General features: G+C 34.5%; 2 protein-coding genes across 2 annotated transcripts; both read right to left on the reverse strand.

Moving 5' to 3' along the window:
- Nucleotides 1-3788: 3788 nt before the first annotated feature.
- LOC143529043 (E3 ubiquitin-protein ligase Os04g0590900-like) lies at nucleotides 3789-5038 on the reverse strand. The gene has a single exon (XM_077024926.1). It carries the CDS (start codon nucleotides 4801-4803, stop codon nucleotides 3862-3864), a length of 942 nt encoding a protein of 313 aa, XP_076881041.1. The 5' UTR covers nucleotides 4804-5038; the 3' UTR covers nucleotides 3789-3861.
- A 3680-nt stretch (nucleotides 5039-8718) lies between these two features.
- Nucleotides 8719-9265, reverse strand: LOC143529044 (RING-H2 finger protein ATL52-like). Its single transcript, XM_077024927.1, has one exon. It carries the CDS (start codon nucleotides 9205-9207, stop codon nucleotides 8719-8721), a length of 489 nt encoding a protein of 162 aa, XP_076881042.1. The 5' UTR covers nucleotides 9208-9265.
- Between the last annotated feature and the right edge of the window lie 2804 nt (nucleotides 9266-12069).

The raw sequence follows: 12069 nt of genomic DNA on the forward strand, positions 1-12069 counted from the left end.
GATTCATCTATATTCAAAAAATTATTTATTAAATAGGTGATAAAAAAATATATATTTTTTTTAAACAGAGCCAATATTCACAGCTTGGTTTGGGAATTCAAAAACAAGCCGAGTTTGAGCTAACCTTGGCTCGGCTCGGTTTAGAACCGTTTGGACCACCCTCTACCTTTTTCATACATGGAACCACTTTAATGAAAAGGGATTGTAAATTTGTTTTTAGAAAAAATTAAGGTGAAGTTACAATAGTGGAACACAAAATAATGAAATATATTCATGTAAAAACTCAACATGAAATCTACTTTTTATGAACAATTAATTTTTTTCATCTTATTTTATTCTAATGTTTCAAGTGATACTGGAACCAATAATTATTTAGTAAGAGCATACACATTTACCACTAAACCAAGCTAGTATTTGCATGAAATCTACCGCTATATACTTAATTTTCACCTGAAATACTCATAAATATCAACAAAATTAAGTATTTATTATCTCACAATATCTAAAAAAAATACACTTGGAATCCGCTAGTACCACCTTTCCATTTTCTCTTTGCATGTCTAGCTATCTATAAACATATGTTAACTTACTAACTTGCCAATATTCTTTTCTACACCTATGTCAATTTCTACACTTTGTACAAACATCTCTTAACACGATTCGGCTACAAGATGAGTAGCTTTCCTTATTTCGGTAACAATTTCGAAAACTCCCCTTCGAACTTGTTAGTCTCCCTTAATTGATGAGTTTTTTTAATGTCAGTTTGTCGTTGTATGATTTGCTTAACGTCAGCAGCAGCCCACCCAATAGGCTCCTTACAAATATAGGCCTTAAAATTTTGAATCTCAAAATTTATAGTTTTTTTTATTTATTTTGCATTGGTTTTTCTTTTGTTCTCCAATTAGCCTGTTCATCTATGAAGTGTCCACTAGTACTATATATCTGATATGAAAGAAAACTGGCTATAAAGGTTATATATAATCCGATGCGCAATATGGTTTGTCGGGTCAGGTTGAACCTACGTGTAAAACCCTAAAGGTATTCACGTTCCCGAAAATGCATGGTTAAAAGATGAGGAGCAGCTTGAGAGCAACACATCATTAAAAATTGGTAGTCTTTTATTAAAGTAATTATAGATATAGATAAAGGATATGTTGAAACCCAACTATCTTTGACTCTACCCTGTTTTTTTATTTGTTTGTTTAGAGTTAACCTTGTTTACTTGTAACCTTAATGCCTAGTTCTTCGCTATGATTATGTTTTATTTGTTAAGTGTTAACCTTGCTACTCATAACTTTAATACCTAGTTCTGTTGTATAATTTGCGTACCTGGATAATGAATTCGGTCAATGATGCAAACATGTAATCTTGATTTCAATCTTGGTTTCTTGAATAATTGCCTGGATTAATCTCTGAATCGTGAATCACTTTCAGATAAAACCTATTTGCGGGTTACACGCAATGATTTATCGGATAAGACAGAGATTTCTGTTGATGGAATTGGATTTTGATTGTTCTTGATGAAGATCCAAAGAGAACCAGTAACCGTCGTCCTCTCTTCTATATATTCGATTGAGATAAATATGGCTATGAAAATCATCGGTTTATTAAAACCAATTACATGAGCCCAAGCAATAATCAATTACAAGCCCATTTAACTTTACATTTAAGTCCAAGTAAATAATTACTTAAGCCCAAATAACATTAGTATTAAATTGAGTCCGCACTTACACGTCACCTAACTCGTTTAATCTCTAATGTTATTTCTTCAATCGACAAGTTATCTAATAGCACTAAAATAACCAATAAGTTCTTCACTATGATTATGTTTTTGTTAAAAGCTTATCATGCTTCATAATTTTTGGTAAAAACACTTGTTTTTATCTCGTCAGTCTGAAGTTTATGATGTTGAAAGTGTGTTTATTTTCAAAGAAAGATAGACTTAAAGAACTTTATTTAACCGTAATAAAACATTGCTTTTAAAACTTATAGGTCTGTTAATACTTTGCTAATCAACAAAATCGTACAAATCATGGCTTGTGCTGGATAAATGGTCTTCAACATGCTATAGTTTTGTTTTTTGTTTTTTTTTATCAAGCTATGTCACATACTGTTTCTCAATAATATTCATTTTTTTTAATCAAAGATAATGTTCACTAAAAGCATCCAATCAATTTACAATGAAGTGGCAGGTAAGCAGGCAACAAGCTGTGCCGCAATCACTTTCAATAAAAAACGACAGAAAAAAATGGTTTCATTGTAAAATGAAAGACTACATTTAGAGATTAAAACCTTTCATTATTGGCACGAAATATCTACTTACAATTCAAATGACAAATACTTTTATGAGAATACAAGATTAACCATTTCAATAAGTTATAATGATATATTATATAATTTATAACTCTTAAAATAATAAAGTGATAACTAGCCCATAAGTATTTAACTGGTATCTTCAATAAAAATGTTGTGACATCCGACTCCTCGTACCACCAATATTGTTCGTTTTGCTTAAGAAGACCTCGCAGATTTGTTTTTCGTTGTCTAGGTGGAAACTTCCTAGCAGGTCACCCATCCTGATATTACTCTCACATGAGCACGCTTAACCAAGGAATTCTCCTATCGTCCAACAGCATTAAGCTCAAAACCGCATTATGATTTAAGAGGCGGGGTGTTTACTTATGAACCAAGAATCTCTCATGTTCACGGCAGATGTGGGATTCGCTTAAGGTGTTACATATATGAAACTTTCGTCTAATAAGTACTAAAAGTCCAACATGATACATTATTTAAAACCGAACACGAAGCTTGGTTTTTGGACCGTTTATAAACTAGGGTTAAACAAAGGCAATCGAATAAGGGACCCGGTAAAAATTTACATAAAGTTTCAGGCTTTATGAATTATTGATGGTTTGGTATTGGTCAGACATTCCATATCAATCTATATATAACCGAACCAATGTGTCAGGTTTTGGTTATTAACCAAAAAGCGAACCGACCATGGTTTACACAAACCACCATATAACCAAGCCAACCAGGTCCCTAAAACCAAATTTCAATTTTGATTTGGTAAAAGCCAAAGCCTACCCATGCACATTTATCTTTCAACGCGACCTTAGACCAAAATTGACTAGAGCAATACACAGAAAATGAAATGCATCTATGGTTAATACTCAAATGATACATGGTAATTCACACGATATGATTATTAAGGTAAACTATATTTTATTTTATCATTAAATTATTGATAAGTGAAATACAAAACTAAATTAGAATATTTTGAATGACAATATTAACATGTAAATTAGAAAATGGAATGAATATGTAAGAAGTAAGAACAAAGGTGTTGTAACTTCTGGGCTCTGGCTATCTAGGCCCGGCCCATCAGTTTATTAATAGGGTGAAATAGTGAAAATATTCTTTATTCTTTACTTTTGGGCTAACAGACCAACTTATTCTATCATCATGTTTCATCTAGTTATTTTTTGATATGATCAATTTAGCAATTTTATATAATTTAATTGTGATGAATGAAATAAGAAGTAAATAGAACAGAAAGAGAAAAGGCCAATGCCTATAATTTTTAAAAGCAAATTCAAAACCATAACAAGAAATTTTATATCTTGAATAGAACCCAAAAAGAAAAAGAAAAAAAAAAGAATCGAGGGAATATCACTCATAACTTGAAACACAATAGATTAGCAATATAACAAAAATGTTCCTTTTAAGTTTTGAAATATTTCAATCAAGGGAAAAACCTATTACTGGCTTTCCTTCCAGCTTCTATTGAACAAGTATCTCACACTAGAAAAGGATATTTTCAACCTAACAAGGCTAACATCACATCATTTTAAGCATGTGTTATATCCAATGAAAACTCTTTTGGAATATCCAACATTGTTTTGATGATCCAACATCATCCCTAATTTTCAATACTTCCGATTCTACATCATCATGTTGATTAGCAAACAAAATATCAGCTATAGATACGCGGTTCTGGCACAAATTACTCATAGATATAGACCTTCTGACCTCTCTTTCATCTTCCTCTTCTCTAATATCAATTATTTCATCTTGTCTTCCCAAGTCACTAGGAACCCTCCTTGACACAACCACATTGGGTCGAGGAGGAGGTGGTGGTGGTGGCGGCGGAGGTGGAGGTAGCATATGTAGCATGTCATTGTCACAGCCTACGTTAGCTCTACACAATGGACAATTTGAATTATTTTTAAGCCAAGTATCAATGCAATAAACATGAAAGGCATGACTACATTTTGGCAAAACTCTAAGCTTCTCATCTTCTTGAAATTCTCCTAAACAAACCGGACAATCCGTACCCGAAATCAAGCTACCACATTTCTGGTACTTGCAAACCATAATCGAATCAATTGTAATCTCATCCAAACCGTTATCTTGAACATGCCAAGGCCCGAGATAAAAAGGTTCGTCATCCATGTTTAAATCATCATCATCCATTTCCAAATCCGGGGTTTCTTGATTCTGAAACCCTCTTTGCCTAAAAGATTCAGACGAATCATTATTTACGCTACACAATCTAGAGATTATAACATAGTAACTAACCAAAAGGCACGCGCTCCCTAAAACACCAATGATCGTGATCACAAGAGGCGAGAGCACAGTACCACCACCTGAATCACCATCAGAAAGCCCTATAGGTGGTGGAGGAGATGCTAAAGCGGCAAAGTTACACCATTGGGGACAATATAAGCTGCAAATATTTTGAGAACAATCTTGATTGCTAACATAAGGGACCCATGTTGTTGGACTATCTAAAGAACCCATATTTGACAAACTTGGAATCAACAAATACGTGTTTACAAGTAAACCCTAATTAGGAGAATACCATGCAAACGAATTAAATAACTTCATGAAACTTTGGACTCCTTCAACTATGGAGAAATAAAGCATAACATAAGTGATCAAAATCTTGATCATAAGTTAGATTGGAGTCTCACTTCTGCCATTTAAAAAACAAAAGAAAAGAGAGAAGAAAATATTGAAATATCAATGAAGACATGCTTGGATGGAAAGTAGATTAAAGCAAATAAGCATGTGCTTTTGATGTGGGGATATATGGAGGTGACTTTTTCCCTTCAAGTTAATTCTCTTTTCCTTTTCTTGTAGTTCTTTTTGTCTAACATTTTATAATCTTAAAACAAAATAAATGTTGATATGTTGATTAAAGTTGGTGTTTTTGTGAGTCATGTTGGTGGGGTATCTATCAAAGCAAGTTGTTACTTTCATTTGTTAAATAGAACTTTGCTACAGAAATTGTGATTAGGGCATATTTGTTATAAATAATTTAATGAATGATAACTTGTTACTTAGGAAAAAAAATACGATTAGAATAACCTAAAGCCCTGGATTCCGAATTTCATGTTGTTTTAAATCCCTAATAATTAATCCAATTGCGTGTCCATAGTATCTCTATTTATTTTAGTTTATTTAACATGATTAAAATAACTAATATGATCTAAAAAGTTATACTTTTTTCTTTTTTTTTTTCTGCAGCAAATCAAACGCTTTAACTCTACTTCTAATTCACATATTTTTTGATTAACTATCTAACTTTAACCCTTACTGTTTGAAAAGGACAAACGATTATGCAACACCTCAGTAATGACACATTTGATCTGAAAAGTTGTCTAGACTATGTTCCAAGAACACTAAGGATGACATTTTAGGGGGTGTTTGAGATTTCTTATTCTACCTCGTTATAACTTTTCATTAAGTTAATAAGTTACAAAAGTGTAACTTATTAACTTTTCTCTGTCACATTAAAAGCAATCCCGAACACCTTATTCTTTTTCGAAAAGTTAAGTTATAAGTTATTGAAAATAAGCAAGCCCAAACACCCCCTTAATCCGCTTTCTTACACCATACATGAAGAGGTATGTACCCGCCTCAACACCAAGCGAGGCGGGTCAACCCACAAGATATAGACAACAGGCTTGAAATCAAGACATTACGAAGGCACAAAGCCAAAACCTATGCGCATGGCGCATATCACATATGCACAGGCATCATATGCCCAGGCACCACACATGCTCAGGCATCATATGCCCAGGCACCACAGATGCTCAGGCATCACATATGCTCGCGCATCACATATGCTCACGCATATCACATATGCGCGTGGCGCATCCGCGCGTGGCGCATACCACATGCTCGTGCATATCACATCTGCGCATGAAACATCTGCGCGTGAGAATAAAGAGAAGACCTCGCGCATCCTCAGGATAGGCGCGTATCACACATGCACATAATCAACCTCATCCTTATCCAAATCAGGATTAGGGCAACCTTGATTGTGCACGTCAGACAACCTTCCAGAAGGTATCTTTTTAAGGAATAAGAATATGCTGATGTTGACAGCTGCCAAATGAAAGGTAGACAACTCAGCATGACACATGTGCTACCACGTGATTACAACCAATGAGAAAGCACCAGGTGTCCCAGAGGACACGTGGCGCAGAGCAATTGGAGGAGGCCAACAAGGCTGAGCTCAATCAGTGGAAACCCTAGCACTATAAATACAGCATCATCATATCACATTCAATCATATTCAATTACATTCAATCACAGACAGTTACATCCAGTAACACAATCACACAGAGTATTCAGCTATTAAGCAATACTCTCCAGATTTCCTTACTCTGATATTATTATCTTCTCCCACAAATACTTATTCTCACACCGGAGGGTTACCCCAAAGAAGACCCCTCTGTCCCTTTCTGAGGGGTAAGTTGACGGTGCTGTTCATTTTGTAGGTGGAAGAACCCAGATCCAAGAGAAACCATCGGTGAAATAGTATAATCACACCCGAGGAAAGTAGATCGTCTACCAGTGAGTCGATCCACGTTTCTTCAATACACAATGGTTAATGCCCCTTAAGGGTATTTTTTGTCACATCATCGTCACTTTTTAGCCAAAAATATGTGTAATTGTTATTGCTTATTCAATCATTACTATTTCAAGTCATATGGCTTTAGTGTAGAAACACTTATGCCCCTATACTGCTCAAAGGGTGTAGGTGCTTTATTCGTCCCAGTAATACCCTTATAATGCTTCATTACGGATGATTATGCTAAGGTAATAAAGTAATAAAACCTTGTCAAGCTATGCTTCTTGACTCTATTTTGGAAAAATAAAGATAGTTAACATAAAAAAAAAGAGTACATTACCAAAAATAGAAGTGAAGAAAGGTTAGCCTAATAAATTAAGTACCATTTGCAAGAAGAAAATCTCTAAACAATATACATTAGCAAAAAAGAGAAGTAAACAATTTTTTAAAAATGATATGAGACAGCAAAATTAACAAATTGTCTCATTTAATGAAATAAGATAACATGTTAGAATTGTATGAAAAAAATAAGTAAAAATAAAATAAAATAACTCAATACTTTATTGATGTAATAAATTCATATTACCATGCAACTTTTTGGCTTATGGGCATTTTACCATACAAAATTCATATTTTTTTAATATTAAATATTATATATGAAGGTTATAAATGTAATAAATTTTATACCAAATCATACGAAAGTTTAAGGAGCTACCAAATAATATTGTGTGAAATTTAAAACCACCCGGCTAATCTTATAAGCCCATGTGTAGTGGGACGCGTTTTTACCCAATTAGCCCCCAAAGCGTTGGGAACACCGCCCCTCGGGGCGCTTTAGCGGGGGGGGGGGGGGGGGGGGGGGGGCGCTTCCTACACAACGCCAAGTTGGGGTGGGGTGGGGGGGGATGGTGGAATGTGATTGATGGGTTTGTTTTTTGTTTATTTTGATAATAATAATAATAATAATAGGGTAATGATTTGAAATGGCTTCATCCACTACACCCATTTTAACCAAAAAAAAACCCTATGTTAATGTGGCGTCACATATCGCACAACGCCCACAAAGAGGCTCCATCCATTACACGTGGTCTAAGAACCTGAACCTGTATATGTTCATTAACATTGTTAGATTAGAATACATACATCCTAGCTAGTTAGGAATCTCCTTTTGGAAATTTTGAACTATTTTATTTTATTGAATCCGATACCGTTTGACAAATCTATATATGGTTAGATAAGAAAAAGAAAAACACACATTTTTAATATCAAAAAGAATAATTCTTTCATTAAGGAGAGACATAAGATTTTCTAGGCTTATGATTAACAGAATTACCAGAGATAAAAACATCAATTAGTAAGCAAACGCAAAGCTCACTATGAGCGTTTAAGTTTTCAAAGGTTGTGGGTTTTTCTTTTTTTTTTTTAAGATATGATTTACGAGTAATTTAGAGAGTGAGTTAGCATCAAATTTCAGTTAAACAAAAAAAAAATCATAACAATTTCCCTTTTAATAATGACTTTGTATAATCATATAACCCCAGCCCAAATTATTAAAGTGAGATAACCACAAACTTCAATTTAAAAAGACGAAGGTTTTAGGTTCAAGTCTTGCATGTGACAAAAAAATATGGGGTTTCAGGTTGAGTCAGGAAGTTTTCTCATATATGATAGGTTTCCTTTGGAGGATGGAATGAAGATGATCGAGTAGGTAAGTGGATCGTCAATAATCCAAAGAATGTTAAAAAGAAGTTAAATAGTTGACTCTTATTGCTTAGTGCTTACAGTATTTTGTTTTGGGGTTGAATTTATTTTCAAATTGAATCATAATGGAAGTTTTCAAATTGAATTTATTTTCAACAAACCGGACAATCCGTACCCGAAATCAAGCTACCACATTTCTGGTACTTGCAAACCATAATCGAATCAATTGTAATCTCATCCAAACCGTTATCTTGAACATGCCAAGGCCCGAGATAAAAAGGTTCGTCATCCATGTTTAAATCATCATCATCCATTTCCAAATCCGGGGTTTCTTGATTCTGAAACCCTCTTTGCCTAAAAGATTCAGACGAATCATTATTTACGCTACACAATCTAGAGATTATAACATAGTAACTAACCAAAAGGCACGCGCTCCCTAAAACACCAATGATCGTGATCACAAGAGGCGAGAGCACAGTACCACCACCTGAATCACCATCAGAAAGCCCTATAGGTGGTGGAGGAGATGCTAAAGCGGCAAAGTTACACCATTGGGGACAATATAAGCTGCAAATATTTTGAGAACAATCTTGATTGCTAACATAAGGGACCCATGTTGTTGGACTATCTAAAGAACCCATATTTGACAAACTTGGAATCAACAAATACGTGTTTACAAGTAAACCCTAATTAGGAGAATACCATGCAAACGAATTAAATAACTTCATGAAACTTTGGACTCCTTCAACTATGGAGAAATAAAGCATAACATAAGTGATCAAAATCTTGATCATAAGTTAGATTGGAGTCTCACTTCTGCCATTTAAAAACAAAAGAAAAGAGAGAAGAAAATATTGAAATATCAATGAAGACATGCTTGGATGGAAAGTAGATTAAAGCAAATAAGCATGTGCTTTTGATGTGGGGATATATGGAGGTGACTTTTTCCCTTCAAGTTAATTCTCTTTTCCTTTTCTTGTAGTTCTTTTTGTCTAACATTTTATAATCTTAAAACAAAATAAATGTTGATATGTTGATTAAAGTTGGTGTTTTTGTGAGTCATGTTGGTGGGGTATCTATCAAAGCAAGTTGTTACTTTCATTTGTTAAATAGAACTTTGCTACAGAAATTGTGATTAGGGCATATATGTTATAAATAATTTAATGAATGATAACTTGTTACTTAGGAAAAAAAATACGATTAGAATAACCTAAAGCCCTGGATTCCGAATTTCATGTTGTTTTAAATCCCTAATAATTAATCCAATTGCGTGTCCATAGTATCTCTATTTATTTTAGTTTATTTAACATGATTAAAATAACTAATATGATCTAAAAAGTTATACTTTTTTCTTTTTTTTTTCTGCAGCAAATCAAACGCTTTAACTCTACTTCTAATTCACATATTTTTTGATTAACTATCTAACTTTAACCCTTACTGTTTGAAAAGGACAAACGATTATGCAACACCTCAGTAATGACACATTTGATCTGAAAAGTTGTCTAGACTATGTTCCAAGAACACTAAGGATGACATTTTAGGGGGTGTTTGAGATTTATTATTCTACCTCGTTATAACTTTTCATTAAGTTAATAAGTTACAAAAGTGTAACTTATTAACTTTTCTCTGTCACATTAAAAGCAATCCCAAACACCTTATTCTTTTTTGAAAAGTTAAGTTATAAGTTATTGAAAATAAGCAAGCCCAAACACCCCCTTAATCCGCTTTCTTACACCAAACACAATGGTTAATGCCCCTTAAGGGTATTTTTTGTCACATCATCGTCACTTTTTAGCCAAAAATATGTGTAATTGTTATTGCTTATTCAATCATTACTATTTCAAGTCATATGGCTTTAGTGTAGAAACACTTATGCCCCTATACTGCTCAAAGGGTGTAGGTGCTTTATTCGTCCCAGTAATACCCTTATAATGCTTCATTACAGATGATTATGCTAAGGTAATAACGTAATAAAACCTTGTCAAGCTATGCTTCTTGACTCTATTTTGGAAAAAATAAAGATAGTTAACATAAAAAAAAGAGTACATTACCAAAAATAGAAGTGAAGAAAGGTTAGCCTAATAAATTAAGTACCATTTGCAAGAAGAAAATCTCCTAAACAATATACATTAGCAAAAAAGAGAAGTAAACAATTTTTAAAAATGATATGAGACAGCAAAATTAACAAATTGTCTCATTTAATGAAATAAGATAACATGTTAGAATTGTATGAAAAAAATAAGTAAAAATAAAATAAAATAACTCAATACTTTATTGATGTAATAAATTCATATTACCATGCAACTTTTTGGCTTATGGGCATTTTACCATACAAAATTCATATTTTTTTAATATTAAATATTATATATGAAGGTTATAAATGTAATAAATTTTATACCAAATCATACGAAAGTTTAAGGAGCTACCAAATAATATTGTGTGAAATTTAAAACCACCCGGCTAATCTTATAAGCCCATGTGTAGTGGGACGCGTTTTTACCCAATTAGCCCCCAAAGCGTTGGGAACACCGCCCCTCGGGGCGCTTTAGGCGGGGGGGGGGGGGGGGGGGGGGGGGGGGGGGGGGGGGGGGGCGCTTCCTACACAACGCCAAGTTGGGGTGGGGTGGGGGGGGATGGTGGAATGTGATTGATGGGTTTGTTTTTTGTTTATTTTGATAATAATAATAGGGTAATGATTTGAAATGGCTTCATCCACTACACCCATTTTAACCAAAAAAAAACCCTATGTTAATGTGGCGTCACATATCGCACAACGCCCACTGAAGAAGCGTGGATCGACTCACTAGTAGACGATCTACTTTCCTCGGGATGTGATTATGCAATTTCACCGATGGTTTCTCTTGGATCTGGGTTCTTCCACCTACAAAATGAACAGCACCGTCAACTTACCCCTCAGAAAGGGACAGAGGGGTCCTCTTTGGGGTAACCCTCCGGTGTGAGAATAAGTATTTGTGGAGAAGATAATAATGTGTGAGAGTAAGGAATTCTCGAGAGTATTGCTTAATAGCTGAATACTCTGTGATTGTATGTTACTGGCTGTAACTGTCTGTTTCAATGTGATTGAATGTGATATGATTGTCAATGAATGTGTATGAATGTGCCTATCAATGTGGAGTTGATGCTGTAATTTATAGTTGTAGGGTTTCCACTGATTGGGCTCAGCCTTGTTGGCCTCCTCCAATTGCTCTGCGCCACGTGTCCTCTGGGACACCTGGTTCTTTCTCATTGGTTGTAATCACGTGGTAGCACATGCGTCATGCTGAGTTGTCCACCTTTCATTTGGCTTCTGTCGACATCAGCATATTCTTATTCCTTAAAAAGATACCTTCTGGAAGGTTGTCTGACGTGCACCATCAAGGTTGCCCTAATCCTGATTTGGATAAAGACGAGGTTGATTATGTGCATGTGTGATATGCGCCAATCCTGAGGATGCGCGAGGTCTTCTCTTTATTCTCATGCGCAGATGTTTCATGCGCAGATGT

Source organism: Bidens hawaiensis, unplaced genomic scaffold, assembly GCF_021521415.1.
Source record: "Bidens hawaiensis isolate Kalapana, Puna unplaced genomic scaffold, B.hawaiensis_p1.1 tig00008409_1, whole genome shotgun sequence".
In the NCBI taxonomy this organism is placed as follows: Eukaryota; Viridiplantae; Streptophyta; class Magnoliopsida; order Asterales; family Asteraceae; genus Bidens; species Bidens hawaiensis.

Coding starts and splice junctions, on each gene's coding strand:
- LOC143529043 (XM_077024926.1), bottom strand. CDS start 4,803: ATGGGTTCTTTAGATAGTCCAACAACATGGGTCCCTTATGTTAGCAAT.
- LOC143529044 (XM_077024927.1), bottom strand. CDS start 9,207: ATGGGTTCTTTAGATAGTCCAACAACATGGGTCCCTTATGTTAGCAAT.